The sequence below is a fragment of the Aquarana catesbeiana genome, linkage group LG08 (assembly GCF_042186555.1).
Source record: "Aquarana catesbeiana isolate 2022-GZ linkage group LG08, ASM4218655v1, whole genome shotgun sequence".
Lineage (NCBI taxonomy): Eukaryota > Metazoa > Chordata > Amphibia > Anura > Ranidae > Aquarana > Aquarana catesbeiana.
In genome coordinates this window covers 306,399,919-306,419,929 of record NC_133331.1, presented here as the reverse complement: position 1 = coordinate 306,419,929, position 20,011 = coordinate 306,399,919, and the positions used below count along the sequence as shown (strand labels likewise).

At 41.3% G+C, this 20,011-nt stretch overlaps 2 protein-coding genes across 2 annotated transcripts in view; both read right to left on the bottom strand.

Moving 5' to 3' along the window:
• Window positions 1-7,574, bottom strand: part of LOC141106905 (uncharacterized) — a 38,875-nt gene extending 31,301 nt beyond the window's left edge. Inside the window, exons 1-7 of the mRNA XM_073597834.1 lie at window positions 7,327-7,574; window positions 6,036-6,201; window positions 5,826-5,949; window positions 5,612-5,709; window positions 5,313-5,534; window positions 5,081-5,222; window positions 2,000-3,667 (exon numbers count right to left, since the gene is read on the bottom strand). Coding sequence (XP_073453935.1) covers window positions 2,000-3,667; window positions 5,081-5,222; window positions 5,313-5,534; window positions 5,612-5,709; window positions 5,826-5,910 — 2,215 coding nt within the window. The 5' untranslated portion in view covers window positions 5,911-5,949; window positions 6,036-6,201; window positions 7,327-7,574. The remainder of the gene's footprint in view (window positions 1-1,999; window positions 3,668-5,080; window positions 5,223-5,312; window positions 5,535-5,611; window positions 5,710-5,825; window positions 5,950-6,035; window positions 6,202-7,326) is intronic.
• Window positions 7,575-10,930: 3,356 nt separating this feature from the next.
• Window positions 10,931-18,757, bottom strand: LOC141105111 (uncharacterized). The gene is made up of 7 exons (XM_073594977.1): window positions 18,630-18,757; window positions 17,043-17,120; window positions 16,832-16,926; window positions 16,545-16,751; window positions 16,312-16,443; window positions 16,085-16,214; window positions 10,931-14,102 (listed from the first exon to the last, which is right to left on the bottom strand). The coding sequence occupies exons 2-7, from the start codon at window positions 17,074-17,076 to the stop codon at window positions 12,919-12,921; spliced, it is 1,782 nt and encodes a 593-aa protein (XP_073451078.1). The 5' UTR covers window positions 17,077-17,120; window positions 18,630-18,757; the 3' UTR covers window positions 10,931-12,918.
• Window positions 18,758-20,011: the final 1,254 nt, after the last annotated feature.

Genomic DNA, 20,011 nt, shown 5'->3' with positions numbered 1-20,011 from the left:
TACAAAAGTTTGCTGGTACACCAATATATCTTGAATTCAGGGGATTTTTAGAAAAAACGCTGCTCTCCCGAGCTCAACTCTCCCAACCAGCCTCCATAACCCGTGTATGAGGATCGGTGTCAGCCTACATGTCACTGCCAAGAAACCACACCCCCCAATGCATGTTGCCCTGCTCACTGGGGAGGGTTTAGTCACAGGGGCCTATGACTAAGCTCTATATAGAAAAGTAAGTACAACCCGGTACAAAAGGGATTTCAAGGGAAAAAATTTTTTAAAGACGCAATATTTTCGAAAAATTTATTTCATAAAAACAATGTAGTGGTCAAAGATAATAACTATGCACAAAGTGATACATAATATCCATATATAGTATATAAGAAGAAAGCACTTCTCTTATAGTCCGACGCGTTTCGGGAAATTAGAGGTAAATCCCTTCTTCAGGGTCATGAAGGAGACAATAATTGGAGATGCTCAATACTGCATTCATGGAATAAATATTATTAAAAAAGATTGTAAGGATGGTGCTGAACGGATGTGGAGACACGTATCCAGGTTGAGAAGGAGGTCACCCAAGAAGAAATAGATCCTCAAGGCTCGAGGGATCCCTCACAAGGGTCACCAAAAAAGCGTAAATCCCCGCAGCAAATTCGTGCAGAACAGTATATGGCTGAGATTATGGGGAATTTCAATCCTTAATGGAGAAGTGGCGGCGTTTGTCTCACACAGAATCCCAAAACAGCAGCGTCCGCATAGAGCAGATGTGCCGTCTGGGGTTATAAATGGACCAGCAAGGATTGAATTTCCCCATAATCTCAGCTATATACTGTTCTGCACGAATTTGCTGCGAGGATCTACTCTTTTTTGGGGACCCTTGTGAGGGATCCCTCGAGCCTTGAGGATCTATTTTTTCTTGGGTGACCTCCTTCTCAACCTGGATACGTGTCTCCACATCCGTTCAGCACCATCCTTACAATCTTTTTTAATAATATTTATTCCATGAATGCAGTATTGAGCATCTCCAATTATTGTCTCCTTCCAGCCCCTGAAGAAGGGATTTACCTTGAATTTCCTGAAACCTGTCGGTCTATAGAAGTGCTTTCTGCTTATATACTATATATGGATATTATGTATCACTTTGTGCATAGTTATTATCTTTGACCACTACATTGTTTTTATGAAATACATTTTTCTATTTTTTGAAAATATCGTGTCTTTAAAAAAGTTTGCCCTTAAAGTCCCTTTGTACCGGGGGTACTTACTTTTCTATATACACTATACCTGGGATGGACTTTTCTCCATAATGGTTCCTCTTAGATAATCTATGACTAAGCTCTGATGGGCGAGGTGAAACACGTCAGAGGGTACGGTTTCTTGACGGGGGCGAAACACGTCAGAGGGTAAGGTTTCTTGACGGAGGGGCGAAACACGTCAGAGGGTAAGGTTTCTTGACGGAGGGGCGAAACACGTCAGAGGGTATGGTTTCTTGACGGAGGGGCAAAAAACGTCAGAGGGTATAGATTCTTGGTGGAGACATGTAGGCTGAAACGGATCCTCATACTCAGGTTATGGTGGCTGGTAGGGAGAGTTGAGTTTGGGAGATGTTCATAGATGCTGCATCCAATAGATAGGGCTCCCACTCTCCTTGCTAAAATTTATTTTTCAAATTATAGGAATTGCAGAAAGATAAATGGGGACACCCCAATGTGGGAGAGTGTAGGAAGAGAGCCGGGACCTGTGGCTGGAAGATCTCACCACTGGAGGCTCCAAGCATTAAAAGAAGCTACAGGAGACTCAGACCACCAAACTCTACATATCACTTACTTACTTTTATCAAACTTTTTTTTACAAACTAAACATTTTCACCTATTCAATGGCAGCTCTGATTGTCAATTAGATTTCCTTTGTGCTTAAAACATTTCCCACACTCCGAACATGAAAAATGTCCCTCATGAGCTCAGCTTAGAGGTTGGTCCCACTAAATATGAAATAGAAGACTAGCGCGTATGAATTCTCTGGTGTACAACTAGTGCTCCTTTCTCAATGAAACATTTCCCGCACTCTGAGCATAAATAAGGGCGCTCCCCTGTGTGAATTCTCTGGTGTGTGCGAAGTATTCCCTTCTCAATGAAACTTTTCCCGCACTCTGAACACGAATAAGGACGCTCCCCTGTATGAATTCTCTGATGTTTATTAAGTTTCCCCTTCTCAGCGAAACATTTCCCGCACTCTGAACATGAATAAGGACGTTCGCCGGTGTGGGTTCTCTGGTGTATATTAAGGCTTCCTTTCGCAGCGAAACATTTCCCGCACTCTGAACAGGAATAAGGGCGCTCGCCGGTGTGAGTTCTTTGGTGTATAAGAAGAGCTCCTTTCATAAGAAAACATTTCCCGCAGTATGAACATGAGAAGGGGCGCTCACCACTGTGAATTCTCTGGTGTTTAAGAAGCTGTCCGTTCTTAATGAAACGTTTCCCGCACTCTGAACATGAGAAAGGAAGTTCACCTGTGTGACTTGTCTGGTGTTTAAGGAGATGTCCTTTCTTAGTGAAACGTTTCCCACACTCTGAACATGAAAATGAGAGTTCAGTTGTGTGACGTGTCTGGTGTGTAAGGAGGTCTCCTTTTTTAATGAAACATTTCCCACACTCGGAACATGAATAAGGGCGCTCACCCGTGTGAATTCTCTCGTGTACAACAAGCGAACTTTTCACACTGAAGCATTTCCCACACACGGAACATGAATATGGACGCTCACCTGTATGAATTCTATGGTGTATTACAACCGCAGTTTTCATGAGGAAACCTTTACCGCACACTGAACATGAATAGGGACGCTCACCTGTGTGACATTTGTGGTGTATTACAAGGCTTCCTTTCTCAGTGAAACATTTCCCGCACTCTGAACATGAATAAGGACGCTCGCCTGTGTGAATTCTCTGGTGTTTGACAAGGTTTACTTTGTGAGTGAAACATTTTCCACACTCTGAACATGGATAAGGACGCTCTCCCGTGTGACATCTCTGGTGTAGAGAAAGTTTTCCTTTATCAATGAAACATTTCCCGCACTCTGAACATGGGAAAGGACGCTCACCCGTGTGACGTCTCTGATGTATAATAAGTTTTGCTTTCTCAACGAAAGATTTCCCGCACTCTATACATGAGAAACAACGCCTTTCCGGCTTCTCTGTGTGAGTTTTTTGGTGGTTTATTAAGTGTCCTTTCCGAATGAAGCTCCTCCCACACTCAGAGCATGAATGGGGACCCTCATCTTCGTGAACTTTTTGATGTCTAACAAGTGATCTGTTTTCACTGAAAGATTTTCCACACTTTGAACACGTTAGTGAACTGTCTCCTGTATGAACTCCTTTATGGCTTAAAGAAGATTGCTTGGGGTTAGATGGTTCTGTTGATCTAGCCGTACTCTGATATTGTAGATGTATTTCTGGAGTAACAGTATGTAATTTATCAAAAGAATCCTTAGGATTGGAGGAATCAGCTGAACTCTGCAAATGGTCAGGTTTGTGATCTATATTTTGAGTAATACAGTTTGCTCCTTGAGGATATAGAGTGACTCCAGCATCTTCTGCTTTATAATCTTGAGAAAAAATTAGATGTTCCTCAGAAGTTTTCGAGACCTTGTGTTCATCTATTGGAAAACAATTTTTAACTAAATGTTGTAAGTATTTTTCATGCCTTGCATTCAGGTTTGTGTTTTAATGACATTATTACAGTGAGAATGGAAATGGACCTACCTACAGTACCTACATTTCATATGTTAAAAAACATGACTTTATATTAAAGAATGAAGATGGACCTTTCATATGATGTACAGTATCTCCACCTTATTTGTTGGGAACATGACGTTATATTGAGGAATGGAGATGGACCTTTCATATGATGTACAGTATCTCCACCTTATTTGTTGGGAACATGACATTATATTGAGGAATGGAGATGGACCTTTCATACGGTGTACAGTATCTCCACCTTATTTGTTGGGAACATGACATTATATTGAGGAATGGAGATGGACCTTTCATATGATGCACAGTATCTCCACCTTATTTGTTGGGAACATGACGTTATATTGAGGAATGGAGATGGACCTTTCATGTTGTGTACAGTATCTCCACCTCATTTGTTGAGAACATGATGTATTGAGGGATGAAGATGGGCCTTGATGAATGGAGATGAACCTTTCATATGATGGACAGTATCTCCACCTCATTTGTTGGGAACATGACATTATATTGAGGAATGGAGATGGACCTTTCATATGGTGTACAGTATCTCCACCTTATTTGTTGGGAAAATGACGTTATATTGAAGAATGGAGATGGACCTTTCATATGGTGTACAGTATCTCCACCTTATTTGTTGGTAACACGACGTTGTATTGAGGAATGGAGATGGACCTTTCATGTTGTGTACAGTATCTCCACCTCATTTGTTGAGAAAATTATGTATTGAGGGATGAAGATGGGCCTTGATGAATGGAGATGAACCTTTCATATGATAGACAGTATCTCCACTTCATTTGTTGGGAACATGACATTACATTAAGGAATGGAGATGGACCTTTATATGGTGTACAGTATCTCCACCTCATTTATTGGGAACATGACTTTATATTGAGGAATGGAGATGGACCTTTCATATGGTGTACAGTATCTCCACCTCATTTATTGGGAACATGACTTTATATTAAGGAATGGAGATGGACCTTTCATATGAAGTACAGTATCTTCACCTCATTTATTGGGAAAATTACGTTATATTGAGGAATGGAGATGAACCTTTCATATGGTGTACAGTATCTCTACCTTATTTGTTGGGAACATGACGTTATATTGAGGAATGGAGATGGACCTTTCATATGGTGTACAGTCTCTCCTCCTCATTTGTTGGGAACATGACATTATATTGAGGAATGGAGATGGACCTTTCATATGGTGTACAGTATCTCCACCTCATTTGTTGGGAACATGACGTTATATTGAATAATATATAAATAATAAATAATTACTTTACACTAATGGAAGTAAAATGAAATGTTCTTGCTTTAGTGTTAATAACTTACTTGTTTCCATATGTGGAAAAGATTTCTCCTGTTTAATTTTAATATCCATTTCCCCCTCCTCCATAGACTGCTGATCTCCACTCACCAACCTCTCTTTTTCTTCCTCTTTACCCTCAACTTTGATGTCATTTAATTCTTCACCCTAAAGGCGATAGTATTGTAAGCAAAGAACAAAAGATTTGATGGAAATATATAGTCTAATAGAAAGTTTTTGGGAACTGCATGCATCTACCTGATGATGGTGAGGGATGGTGTGATTTTCCAGTGTTAAATCCCTGGAATACAGAGGACGGGGACATCTCTCCTGCGGGGTTTCATTACTAGATGGCTTCATTATGACATTCTTGTAAAGATCCTTTTGTCCTTCTGAAAACTCCCCCTTTAAACCATATTCATCTGCTTCATTTTTAAACTCTTCTTTAACAACAGTATTATAATCCCAGAGGTTTCCACTCTGAATATACAAAAAACATTAGATGTAACAAACATTCTTCTGTAAAAGTCATAACTTAGTTCCTTAATTCCATCTACCTGATGATGGTGAGGGATGGTGTGACCTTCCCGCGTAAAATCCCAGGAATACAGAGGATGGGGACATCTCTCTGGTGGGTTCTCATTACTGGATCCATCTGTAGGAAACACACACACTGACTGAATACATTGTTTCTATGTGTTTATCAGATGATGGGGGATCTAGGTGGACCCTCCGTACTGCTCTCTCCTTTACAATAAAGTCTCCTCTTACCCGGTGATGTGAGGGGCGGCTGATTCTCCATCATGATGTCCTTGTAGAGATCCTTGTGCCCTTCTAAATACTCCCACTCCTCCATGGAGAAATAGACAGTGACATCCTCACACCTTATAGGAACCTGACACACACAATGATACAGTCACCATCCAGACACATCCCTTGTCTGTTACTGGATAATGTTCCAGAATTCCCACCACCGCTCACCTCTCCTGTCAGCAGGTCAAAGTTCTTGTTGGTGACTTCTAGAAACTTCTTGGCACCGGTTACCTCTGTTGTCAGGCAGTGAAGTGAAGGCACTGTGATGGGTGATGTCCTCTGAAGAATGATGGGTGTTAATGACTCGAAAGGTATTTACACTACTTTAATAACCCTGATTAAAAAGAGAAAGTAACAGTTATCATTATACATCAACAGACAAACCAGAATCCTCTTCACTTCTCCAGTCTGCAGGTAGATGATCTCCAGAGTGAGGATTAATATCTTCTCAGTCACATGTTCTGTCTAATTATATGATGGTGGTCATGTGATCTATAAGGAATTTTCCTCTCTGCAGAGATCTACACCCCAGATTTAGGATGTATCCGGTCTATAAACCAGAGGCTCTGGATGGACAGTTGGATAAATGGCTCTATATTTAGGAATGTATCTGGTCAATAAACCAGAGGCTCTGGATGGACAGTTGGATAAATGGCTCTATATTTAGGAATGTATCTGGTCAATAAACCAGAGGCTCTGGATGGACAGTTGGATAAATGGCTCTATATTTAGGAATGTATCCGGTCTATAAACCAGAGGCTCTGGATGGACAGTTGGATAAATGGTTCTATATTTAGGATGTATCCGGTCTATAAACCAGAGGCTCTGGATGGACAGTTGAATAAATGGTTCTATATTTAGGATGTATCTGGTCTATAAACCAGAGGCTCTGGATGGACAGTTGGATAAATGGTTCTATATTTAGGATGTATCCGGTCTATAAACCAGAGGCTTTAGATGGACAGTTGCATAAATGGTTCTATATTTAGGATGTATCCCGTCTATAAACCAGGGGCTCTGGATGGACAGTTGGATAAATGGTTCTATATTTAGGATGTATCCGGTCTATAAACCAGAGGCTCTGGATAGACAGTTTGATAAATGGCTCTATATTTAAGATGTATCTGGTCCATAAATGAGAGGCTCTGGATTAGGGTTGCCACCTCATTTCTTTAAACCCGAACACACGTGAATTACACAGGTTCTGAGGCTAATTTAATGCAGATAAGGCATAAAACGAGTTTATTTGCCACCTTAATCAGGTGTTCGATTTTAAAGGGATGAGGTGGCAACCCTACTCTGGATGGACAGTTGGGTTAAAATTCCTTTTTCTTTTTCATTGCTCCACCCATTGCCTGTAATTTTAGAATATACCTAAATTAAAGCTGATGGAGGAAGATGACGAACATGACGGGGGGGGGGGTTACTGGGTGTAAAAAATAAAATAATATCTTATTACCTCTTATTATGTTGTCAGTTCCAGTAGCGTCTCCTCTCTACTTACCTTTGACTCGTAATGTCCTGTCGGTATCTTACATCACTTCCCGTCTTTGCCTCCTGGCTGTGCGTTCCACCTGACGATAAGCGAGGTCACCATCTTGTGGAAAATGTAAAAACTGCAGCCTACGTAGTTTGACATCTGCTTCTTGCTGCCTTTTTTCTCATTTTGTTTTATATACCTGCATTAAAACCCTAAAACCTAAAACCCAAATAATGAAAAAAAAAAAAAATATGTGATGAAATTATAATATTGTCATTTAAAATGTATAAGTAAGGGACAATAATGAATGAGAAACCCAATTTATAAAAAGAAAAAAAAAGCGAGCACAGCAAAAGGACACAAGATTGCCATCAACGTGTCCTCCAGGCAGATATTCTGTGGACAAATGTCCTGTATGAACTCTTTTGAAGAACAAAGCAGCAAGTTTGAGAACTCGGCCTAGTAAACATAGTGGTCCATCATGGGAAATGAGTACAGCAGTCAAGAAACACTTCTAGCTTTTTCCCCTTGGGTCTACAAGACATCCAGTATCACTATCGGCTCAGATTTGTCACACCTAATGGGTCCCAGGTACACCCATCTACAGACCAGAGAAGTATTTTGTTCTCTTTGTCTCCGTGCTTATGGAGAGAATCAGCTATATGGTCAGCAGCTGAAATAAAATTGAAAAAGCCTTCAATTTGTGTCTTCAATTTCTGTGCAAAACTGCAGATTATTGTTCCATACTATCTGCTCTGTAAGAGGCTAATGAGATGGCCATTTGAAATATGCTGTAAGTGTAGGGTGATGTTGCCAAGTAGGGATGTTCTGTGAAGGGGGAGAATGCAGGTTGTTGATGAGGGATCTGTTGTGAATGGGTTGTAATCAGGCCAGGAAGATGACATCACTTTGAGGAAGTAGTATCATGGGACTAGTGGTGTATCTCTTCTCATCTCTCAGGTATGTGCCCAATGACACCAACGTTTTAGCTGGTTGCACGTAAACATTCTTCCAACTGACCTCCAATGTAAGGGACATGCTTCTCACTGATCACCAATGTAAGGAACATTCTTCTCACTGATCACCAATGTAAGGTACATTCTCCCTACTGACCCCCAATGTAAGGAACATTCTTCCCACTGACTGCCAATGTAAGGAACATTCTTCTCAGTGATCACCAATGTAAGGGACATTCTTCTCACTGATCACCAATGTAAGGAACATTCTTCTCACTGATCACCAATGTAAGGAGCATTCTTCCCACTGATCACCAATGTAAGGGACATTCTTCTCACTGACCACCAATGTAAGGAACATTCTTCTCACTGACCACCAATGTAAGGAACATTCTTCTCACTGATCACCAATGTAAGGAGCATTCTTCTCACTGATCACCAATGTAAGGAGCATTCTTCTCACTGATCACCAATGTAAGGAGCATTCTTCTCACTGATCACCAATGTAAGGAACATTCTTCTCACTGATCACCAATGTAAGGAGCATTCTTCTCACTGATCACCAATGTAAGGAGCATTCTTCTCACTGATCACCAATGTAAGGAACATTCTTCTCACTGATCACCAATGTAAGGAACATTCTTTCCACTGATCACCAATGTAAGGTACATTCTCCCTACTGACCCCCAATGTAAGGAACATTCTTCCCACTGATCACCAATGTAAGAAGCATTCTTCCCACTGATCACCAATGTAAGGGACATTCTTCCCACTGATCACCAATGTAAGGAACATTCTTCTCACTGATCACCAATGTAAGGGACATTCTTCTCAATGATCACCAATGTAAGGAACATTCTTCCCACTGACCACCAATGTAAGGAGCATTCTTCCCACTGATCACCAATGTAAGGAACATTCTTTCCACTGATCACCATCCACTGATCACCAATGTAAGGAACATTCTCCCCACTGACCCCCAATGTAAGGAACATTCTCCCCACTGACCGCCAATGTAAGGAGCATTCTTCTCACTGATCACCAATGTAAGGAACATTCTTCTCACTGATCACCAATGTAAGGAACATTCTTCTCAATGATCACCAATGTAAGGAACATTCTTCCCACTGACCACCAATGTAAGGAGCATTCTTCCCACTGATCACCAATGTAAGGAACATTCTTTCCACTGATCACCAATGTAAGGAACATTCTCCCCACTGACCCCCAATGTAAGGAACATTCTCCCCACTGACCGCCAATGTAAGGAGCATTCTTCTGACTGATCACCAATGTAAGGAACATTCTTCTCACTGATCACCAATGTAAGGATCATTCTTCCCACTGATCACCAATGTAAGGATCATTCTTCTCACTGATCACCAATGTAAGGATCATTCTTCCCACTGATCACCAATGTAAGGAACATTCTTCCCACTGACCGCCAATGTAAGGAGCATTCTTCTCACTGATCACCAATGTAAGGAACATTCTTCTCACTGATCACCAATGTAAGAAGCATTCTTCCCACTGATCACCAATGTAAGGAACATTCTTCTCACTGATCACCAATGTAAGGAGCATTCTTCCCACTGATCACCAATGTAAGGAACATTCTTCCCACTGATCACCAATGTAAGGGACATTCTTCTCACTGATCACCAATGTAAGGATCATTCTTCCCTCTGATCACCAATGTAAGGATCATTCTTCCCACTGATCACCAATGTAAGGAACATTCTTCCCACTGACCGCCAATGTAAGGAGCATTCTTCCCATTAATCACCAATGTAAGGAACATTCTTCCCACTGACCGCCAATGTAAGGAGCATTCTTCCCATTAATCACCAATGTAAGGAACATTCTTCCCACTGACCGCCAATGTAAGGAGCATTCTTCCCATTGATCACCAATGTAAGGAACATTCTTCTCACTGATCACCAATGTAAGAAGCATTCTTCCCACTGATCACCAATGTAAGGAACATTCTTCTCACTGATCACCAATGTAAGAAGCATTCTTCCCACTGATCACCAATGTAAGGAACATTCTTCTCACTGATCACCAATGTAAGGAATATTCTTCCCACTGATCACCAATGTAAGGAACATTCTTCCCACTGATCACCAATGTAAGGGACATTCTTCCCACTGATCACCAATGTAAGGAACATTCTTCCCACTGACCTCCAATGTAAGGAACATTCTTCTCACTGATCACCAATGTAAGGAACATTCTTCTCACTGATCACCAATGTAAGGAACATTCTTCCCACTGATCGCCAATGTAAGGAACATTCTTCCCACTGATCACCAATGTAAGGAACATTCTTCCCACTGACCTCCAACGTAAGGAACATTCTTCCCCGACCTCCAACGTAAGGAACATTCTTCCCACTGATCACCAATGTAAGGAACATTCTTCTCACTGATCACCAATGTAGAGAACATGGGAATAAACTGTGGTATTTGTAGTGGCTCCATGTATCCACAGAATATCAACTTACATACTTCTAAAACTGGACTTAGATTCTCTGTCTCACTAATAAAACCCCCAGCTGTCAAGGAACTGATCACCGATCATCTGAGAATTATGGTCATTTATTAATAAAAAGGACTCAGAACAACTTATTGCAATGTGTAGAGCGTTCATTTTATTTCACAAAATAAGAAAGTAACACACAATAAGACTATTATTGAATCTAAATCAAACCTTATATAACTGAATTAACACCTTATATCTAATTGATTAATAATTATACATTGGCTGGAACATGAAAAGCGCAAGTCATCAGTTAAAACGTCAAAGAACAAGGACATACGGCAACCAATAGCCATCTAAAATAATAGTTGCTGGTCTATTTCTATACTCGCCCAGGTCTTAGTTCTATGGTGTCGTCTATGTGAGTGCGGGACTTAATCAACACCATTTATTTCGAGGAGCATTTTACGCAGACCTATAACCATCATATCCCCAAAAACTAAAAAAATACATGATTGATGGACCCCCAATACACCCTGGTAGACGAAGCCAGCCACATGGGCTCATCCGTCTTCCTTCCTCAGAGATTCAGAGGCGCCTGGACCTTCAAGCCTTCTCCAATTTGTCTTAAATGACTGGGTCTGGCACCTTCCTTGCCCTCTATGAGGGCTTCCCACCCATTGAGAACTCAATGTTGGTCTATTATTTTATTCTACGAGGAAAGCAAAACAGAGGAACGAGGACATCCAAGTGTGGGCAGGAAGAGAGCCGGGAATCACCAGAATCTCCAAGAAATACACTATATTACCAGAAGTATTAGGACGCCTGCCTTTACACGCACATGAACTTAAATAGAATCCTAGTCTTAGTCCGTAGGGTTCAATAATAAGTTGGCCCACCCTTTGCAGCTAGAACAGCTTTAACTCTTCTGGGAAGGCTGTCCACAAGGTTTAGGAGTGTGTCTATGGGGATGTTTGAACATTCTCCTTGTGAGGTCAGGTACTGATGTTGGACAAGAAGGCCGGGCTCTAATTTATCCCAAAGATGTTCTATTGGGTTGAGCTCAGGACTCTGTGCAGGCCAGTCAAGTTCCTCCAACCCAAACTCGCTCTTCCATGTCTTTATGGACCTTGCTTTGCCCACTGGTTGAAATCATTTGGTGGAGAGGGGATTATGGTGTGGGGTTGTTTTTCAGGGGTTGGGCCTCTTAGTTCCAGTGATGAGAACTCTTAAGGCGTCAGCCTACCAAGACATTTTAGACGATTTCATGCTCCCAACTTTGTGGGAACAGTTTGGGGATGTCCCCTTCCTGTTCCAACATGACTGCCCACCAGCGCACAAAGCAAGGTCCATATAGACATGGATGAGCGAGTTTGGGGTGAAGGAACTTGACTGGCCTTCACAAAGTCCTGATCTCAACCCGATAGAACACCCTTGGGATGAATTAGAGTGGAGACTGCGAGCCAGGACTTCTTGTCCAACATCAGTGCCTGACCTCACAAGGAAGAATGTTCAAACATTCCCATAGACACACCCCTAAACCTTGTGGACAGCCTTCCCAGAAGAGTCTCCGCTCTAATTCGTCCCAAAGGTGTTCTATCGGGTTGAGGTCAGGACCTCACAAATGCCACTGACCTCAACCCAATAGAACACCTTTGGGATGAAATAGAGTGGAGACTGAGAACCAGGCCTTCTCAGTGCCTGACCTCACAAATGCGTTTCTGGAAGAATGGTCAAACCTTCCAATAGACACACTCCTAAACCTTGTGGACGGCCTTCCCAGAAGGGTTGAAGCTGTTATAGCTGTAAAGGGTGGGCCAACTCAATATTGAACCCTACGGACTAAGACTGGGATGCCATTAAAGTTCATGTGCGTGTAAAGGCAGGCGTCCCAATACTTTTGGTAATATAGTGTACATACGAGTTAGAGACTCAGCCCAATAGACTCCACCTCCACCTATATAATAAAGAGGTCACATTTCCTAGCAGGAATCCCTACATATCGTATTCTTATAATACAGCTTTTCTATGTACTAAACAATTCTACATGTTAAATACTTCTTCTGGTACCTAATTCGATTTTCTTTATTTTCTGAAGGTTTCCCGCACTCTGAACATTAAAAAAAAAAGGACACTAATCATCATGAAGCCTCCGATGCTTAACAAGGTTTCCTTTCTCAGAGAAACTTTTCTTGCACACGGTACACGAGAAGGGACGCTCGCCCGTGTGAATTCTCTGGTGGTTGACAAGGTCTCCTTTCTTAATAAAACACTTCCCGCAATCGGAGCACTGGTAAGGACGCTCACCGGTGTGGCTCCTCTGGTGTTTAATAAGAGTGCCCTTTTCGTTAAAGCGTTTCTCGCACACCGTGCACGCATAAGGGCGCTCGCCGGTGTGAATTCTCTGGTGAGTCATGAGGTCGGCTTTCTGGACGAAACCTTTCCCGCACTCTGAACACGAGTACGGGCGCTCGCCCGTGTGAATCCTCTGGTGCACAACGAGGGAATTTTTCACCCTGAAAGTTTTATGGCACACTGAGCACGAATAAGGGCGCTCGCCCGTGTGAATTCTCTGGTGAATAACAAGCGAAGTTTTCATTATGAAACCTCTGCCGCACACGGAACACGTATGGGGGCGTTCACCTGTGTGACTTTTTTGGTGTATATGAAGGCTTCCCTTCTCGGTGAAAGATTTCCCGCACTCTGAACAGGAAAAAGGACGCTCCCCTGTGTGAATTCTCTGATGCTTTAGGAGGTCTCCCTTTTGGACGAAACTCTTCCCGCACTCAGAACACGGAAAAGGACACTCCCCCGTGTGTCTTTTCTGGTGCAGAAGAAGTTTTGCCTTCTCGGCAAAACATTTCCCGCACTCCGAGCATGAGAAAGGACGCTCACTCGAGTGCCTTTTCTTGTGTGCAAGAAGCTTTGCTTTGTCAGCAAAACTTTTCCCACACTCTGGGCATGTGAAAGAACTCTCACCCGTGTGAGTTTTCTTGTGCACTACAAGCTTTCCGTTGTCGGTAAAACATCTCCCGCACTCTGAACATGAGAAACGTTCCTTGTCTGTGTGGAAATTCTGGTGGTTAAGTAAATTTCCTTTACGCGTAAAAGTTTTCTCACACTCAGAACAGGAATAGGGGCCTTCGTCTATGTGAATTTTTTGGTGTCTAAGAAGTTTTCCTCTCTCAGCAAAACGTTTCCCGCAGTCTGAACATGAATAAGGGCGTTTATCCTTGTGAGTCTTCTGGTGTTTAACAAGGTCGCCTTTGTTGTCGAAGCTTTTTCCGCACTGTGAACATTTTGGGACATAGTGTCCATCTATGGAAAAAACATTTTTAAGGAAATGTTTAAAGTATTTTTCATGCTTTACGTTAAGGAGCCATATATGCTGGACTAGCACTCAACAATTTCAAATAAAAGTTGGCATAAAATAGAGGGCAATCACAGCAAACAATATGAATACAACACAGATCAGTGACCCAATACTCCCAAACCTTGTGACCTTTTATATGGTGTACAGTATCTCCTCCTCATTTGTTGGGAACCTGACGTTATATTGAGGAATGGAGATGGACCTTTCATATGGTGTACAGTATCTCCTCCTCATTTGTTGGGAACATGACATTATATTGAGGAATGGAGATGGACCTTTCATATGGTGTACAGTATCTCCTCCTCATTTGTTGGGAACATGACGTTATATTGAGGAATGGAGATGCACCTTTCATATGGTGTACAGTATCTCCTCCTCATTTGTTGGGAACATGACGTTATATTGAGGAATGGAGATGGACCTTTCATATGGTGTACAGTATCTCCTCCTCATTTGTTGGGAACATGACATTATTTTGAGAAATGGAGATAGATGTTTCATATGGTGTACAGCAGTGGTTCTCAAACCTGTCCTTAAGTACCCCCAACAAGCCATGTTTGCAGGTTTTCCTTTATCTTGCAAGGGTTCTTTAAATCAGAGTCAATGGCTTGGTATTTTGGACAGCTAGTTTATCTAAGAGAAATTCCCAAAACATGCCCTGTTGGGAGTACTTGAGGGAAGGGTTGAGAACCACTGGTGTACAGTATCTTCTCATTTGTTGGGAACATGACGTTATATTGAGGAATGGGGATGGATCGTTCATATGGTGTACAGTATCTCCTCCTCATTTGTTTGGAACATGACGTTATATTGAGGAATGGAGATGGACCTTTTATATGGTGTACAGTATCTCCACCTCATTTGTTGGGAACATGACATTATATTGAGGAATGGAGATGGACCTCTCATATGGTGTACAGTATCTCCTCCTCATTTGTTTGGAACATGACGTTATATTGAGGAATGGAGATGGACCTTTCATATGGTGTACAGTATCTCCACCTCATTTGTTAGGAACATGACGTTATATTGAGGAATGGAGATGGACCTTTCATATGGTGTACAGTATCTCCTCCTCATGTGATGTGAACATGACGTTATATTGAGGAATGGAGATGGACCTCTCATATGGTGTACAGTATCTCCTCCTCATCTGTTGTGAACATGACGTTATATTGAGGAATGGAGATGGACCTTTCATATGGTGTACAGTATCTCCTCCTCATTTGTTGGGAACATGACGTTATATTGAGGAATGGAGATGGACCGTTCATATGGTGTACAGTTATCACCCTCTCATTTGTTGGAAACTTCGTTTAGCAAATACAAAGACTGCATCCTTCTGGTAAGGATTATAGCTTTGAATACAATATAGTGTGCAAAACCTACACTTAATTTGCTGGGAATATACGCTATTGGGTTGGGTACATCGATGTTCTGTCAGCAATATAGGTTTCTTAATCTTTCCCTTATTGAAGCAATTGAAGATTTCTAGCAAAGATCTTTAACAAAGGCAGCATAGAACAGGCTGATGGAAAAAAAAAGGTTTAGCCTCTGTATATGGAAAGGGTTCTTTACTATACAAGCTGTGAAAATGAGGCTTAGTCTTCCACAGAGACTTGTGCTAGAAGACTCAATACATTACAGCAAAACGTGACTGGTTGCGTTTCAAAATACAAAATATATGAATGGCTACTAATATAAAAACATGATTAAATGTGTTCCTGGGAGGCATTCAACTGCTGTTTAGGATCAGGAAGGAATTCTTTTATCCATGTTGAGAAAAAAATTAGGCCCAGGTTTATGTGGGTTTTTTCTGGGTTAACTTGTCTTTTTTCAATCCACGTAACAATGAAAAACATACCCTATGTTTAGAGAAGTATAATGAAATTGTAGACTATTTTTGAATGTAGTGTTTATGACTTACTTGTGTCGATGTGTAGAGCAGATTTCTGTTTACTTTTCGTAGTCCCCTCCTCTTCCTCCTGCTGATCTTCACTCTCAAACATTTCGTCTTTTATTTTAACCTCAATTTTAATGTCTTTCAGGTCTTCTTCCTAAACCCCAAAGATGACAAAATATAACAATAGGAAAAATAACTGCCAAGAACGAGAGGTTACATATTTTTGAGTTCTATTACCCCGTGCCATCTACCTGATCATTCTCTGTATAGTTGTCATCTTCATGTGTGGAATCCTGGGAACACAGAGGAGCACTCTCCACCTCTCCACTCACCAACGTCTCTTCTTCTTCCTCTTTAACTTTGATGCTCTTCAGTTCTTTATCCTAAACCCCAAAGATAGATAAGAGATTTTAGTATAAGGAGATAACATAGATCTCATTTTGAAAGAATAAATACGTAGTTCTAGTCTCTGAATTCCATTTACCTGCTTATGGTGAAGGATCATGAGATCTTCCTGTGGGGAATCCAGGGAAGCTCTCTCTGGTGAGTGTTCACTACTGGGTGGCTCCTTCATGACATCCTTAGAGAGGTCCTTGTGTCCTTCAGAAGACTCCTCCATCACACCGTAGTCCTCATCTTCATCTTTATACTCTTCTTTAACAATAATATTAAAATCTTCAAGATCTCCACTCTGGATGGATGATAAAACTTTCATTGTAACAAACATGTACCTGTATAAATCATAACTACCAGTGATGGTTAATCATCTACCTGATCAAGGTCAGAGCTGGTGTGATCTTCCTGTGTGGAATCCCGGGAATACAGAGGACGGGGACATCTCTTTGGTGGGTTCCCATTACTTCCATCTGTAGGAAACACACACACTGACTGAATACATTGTTTCTATGTGTTTATTAGATGATGGGGGATCTAGGTGGACCCTCCGTACTGCTCTCTCCTTTACAATAAAGTCTCCTCTTACCCGGTGATGTGAGGGGCGGCCGTTTCTTCATCATGATGTCCTTGTAGAGATCTTTATGTCACCTCTTCAGTCAGGTCTCTTTTTTAATAGAAATAAGAGTGATGTCACATGACCCTACCAGAATCCTCTTTTATTCCTTATTCTGTTTACTATAAGAACATTTACTCCCTATGTTGTCTTGATTAGAACTTGTACTGTAGTTGTCTTTTTCCTCCCCATACCCTGATCCAGAGAAGACATGGTGTCCATTATCTCACACTGATGAGAGCCAACAACCTCGAGACATCTTTATGGAGGATGGATAAATGGTTCTATATTTAGGATGTAACCGGTCTATAAACCAGAGGCTCTGGATGGACAGTTGGATAAATGGCTCTATATTTAGGATGTATCTGGTCTATAAACCAGAGGCTCTGGATGGACAGTTGGATAAATGGCTCTATATTTAGGATGTATCTAGTCTATAAACCAGAGGCTCTGGATGGACAGTTGGATAAATGGCTCTATATTTAGGATGTATCTGATCTATAAACCAGAGGCTCTGGATGGACAGTTGGATAAATGGTTCTATATTTAGGGTGTATCTGGTCTATAAACCAGAGGTTCTGGATGGACAGTTGGATAAATGGTTCTATATTTAGGATGTATCTGGTCTATAAACCAGAGGTTCTGGATGGACAGTTGGATAAATGGCTCTATATTTAGGATGTATCCGGTCTATAAACCAGAGGTTCTGGATGGACAGTTGGATAAATGGCTCTATATTTAGAATGTATCCGGTCTATAAACCAGAGGCTCTGTATGGACAGTTGGATAAATGGTTCTATATTTAGGATGCATCCGGTCTATAAACTAGAGGCTCTGGATGGACAGTTGGATAAATGGTTCTATATTTAGGATGTATCTGGTCTTAAACCAGAGGCTCTGGATGGACAGTTGGATAAATGGCTCTATATTTAGGATATATCAGGTCTATAAACCAGAGGCTATGGATGGACAGTTGGATAAATGGTTCTATATTTAGGATGTATCTGGTCTATAAACCAGAGGCTCTGGATGGACAGTTGGATAAATGGTTCTATATTTAGGATATATCTGGTCTATAAACCAGAGGCTCTGGATGGACAGTTGGATAAATGGTTCTATATTTAGGATGTATCTGGTCTATTAAAGTATAAAGAATATATGAATATACACGTGTCATCGTCTGCTAGAAATAAGGCTCGTAGCCCAGTGTACAATCAGATTTCCAATATGTTTACCATTTTAACCAGAATTATATGATTAAAAAAAACAAAAACTTTCAGTGCGATTATTTAGTGAAACTTGGATATGGTTTGTATATTCTATGGAGGCAAAATCGAGCTGAAATGGCAGCAAAGTAGCACAGGAACCTTTTACAAAATCGCATTGATGTGAACGGCCCCCATTGAAAACAATGTGATTTCCTTTGTTAAGCCACTCAAGTCACATCTGAAATTTCGCAAGTGTGAACGGAGCTTAAAGGACATCACAGTGACTATGGAGGAAGAGGACGGACATGACGGGGGGGTTACTGGGTGTAAATATAAAATAAGATCTTCTTACCTCCTCTGCCAGCTCCAGCAATGTCTGATCTCTACCCTCTCCTAATCTCTCGCCCAGAACTTCCTGTCTTCAGCTGACATCACTTCCTGTCTGTGTTGGGTATCACTTCCTGTGTTTGCGTTCCACTGGCGATGAGTGAAATCGCCATCTTGTGGGGAACATAATAACTACAGAACACAATTTTAATACTTTGGCAGCTACTTCTTTATGCGTTGTTTTTGGGGAGGGGGTTTCTTCCTATATTACATGAAGAAATACAGTCTATTAAAGAAAATTTTAAGGACCGTGAAAATAAAAATTAAAAAAAAACATTATGTTTAAGAGGAACTTCACCTCCTGGGGTTAATTTTGCACTTTATGTATCTATCTCTCTATCTATCATCTTTTCTATATCAGGCTTTCTCAACCAGGGTTCCATTGTACCCTAGGGTTCCTCCAGAGGTTTCTAGGGGTTCCTTGAACAATGAGCAAGTTCTGCCTCCCAAATAAGTTCCTACTGACACCGTTGATCTTTTTAGCTATCCAGAAAGAGCTAATTCTTCCCAGTGACCACAAGTGTAAGATGAATTCTTCCCACTGATCATCCCAGTAATGTATCATGAGATGTAGATATAGGAATTTTAGCAGGGGTTCCCTGAGACCATAAAGTTATTTCAAGGGTTCCTCTGTGCTGAAAAGGTTGAGAAATTCTGATCTATATTATACCAATGAATGTGTGGGATTTTGTCAGACTCCCATAATCTGATTCCCAAAGCTAAAACAGACATAATTTTAATAACTATTACGTTGTATTAACCAGGACCTAGAAGTCCCTCCAAAAACCATTCTATATTTCTATAAACTGGTTCCCTAGATGTAAAGAGAATGACCAGGTTGGATGGGACCAATCAAAAGGCAGCCGTTAGATTATTCTGTTTTTTTAATTCAACCAGTAGTGGGTTGAGCGAAAGAAAACATACTCGATTTCCCCCATCCACCTCAAGTGTGGTAGTTCCTGACCACCAATATAAGGCAAGCCTTCCTTCACTGACCATCAATGTAAGGAAGTCCTTCTCCACTGACCACCAATGAAAAGGGGACCATTTTTCAAGAACCCCCAAAAGTGAGGGGGTCTGTCTCCACTGACCAACGTATGGGAACCCTTACATTGTGACAATGATAGGACAAATCAACTGACACTGACTAAGGCAACCTTTAGATTCTTCAGTTTTTCCCGTTCAACCAGTGGGTTGAGCTAAGAAAAGGTACTCAAATCCACCTTAAGTGTGGTAGATCCTGACCATCAACATAAGGCGAGCCTTTCTTCACTGACCATCAACGTAAGGAGGTCCTTCACTGACCACCAATGAAAGGGGGATTTTTTCCAAAGAAAAGGTACTCGA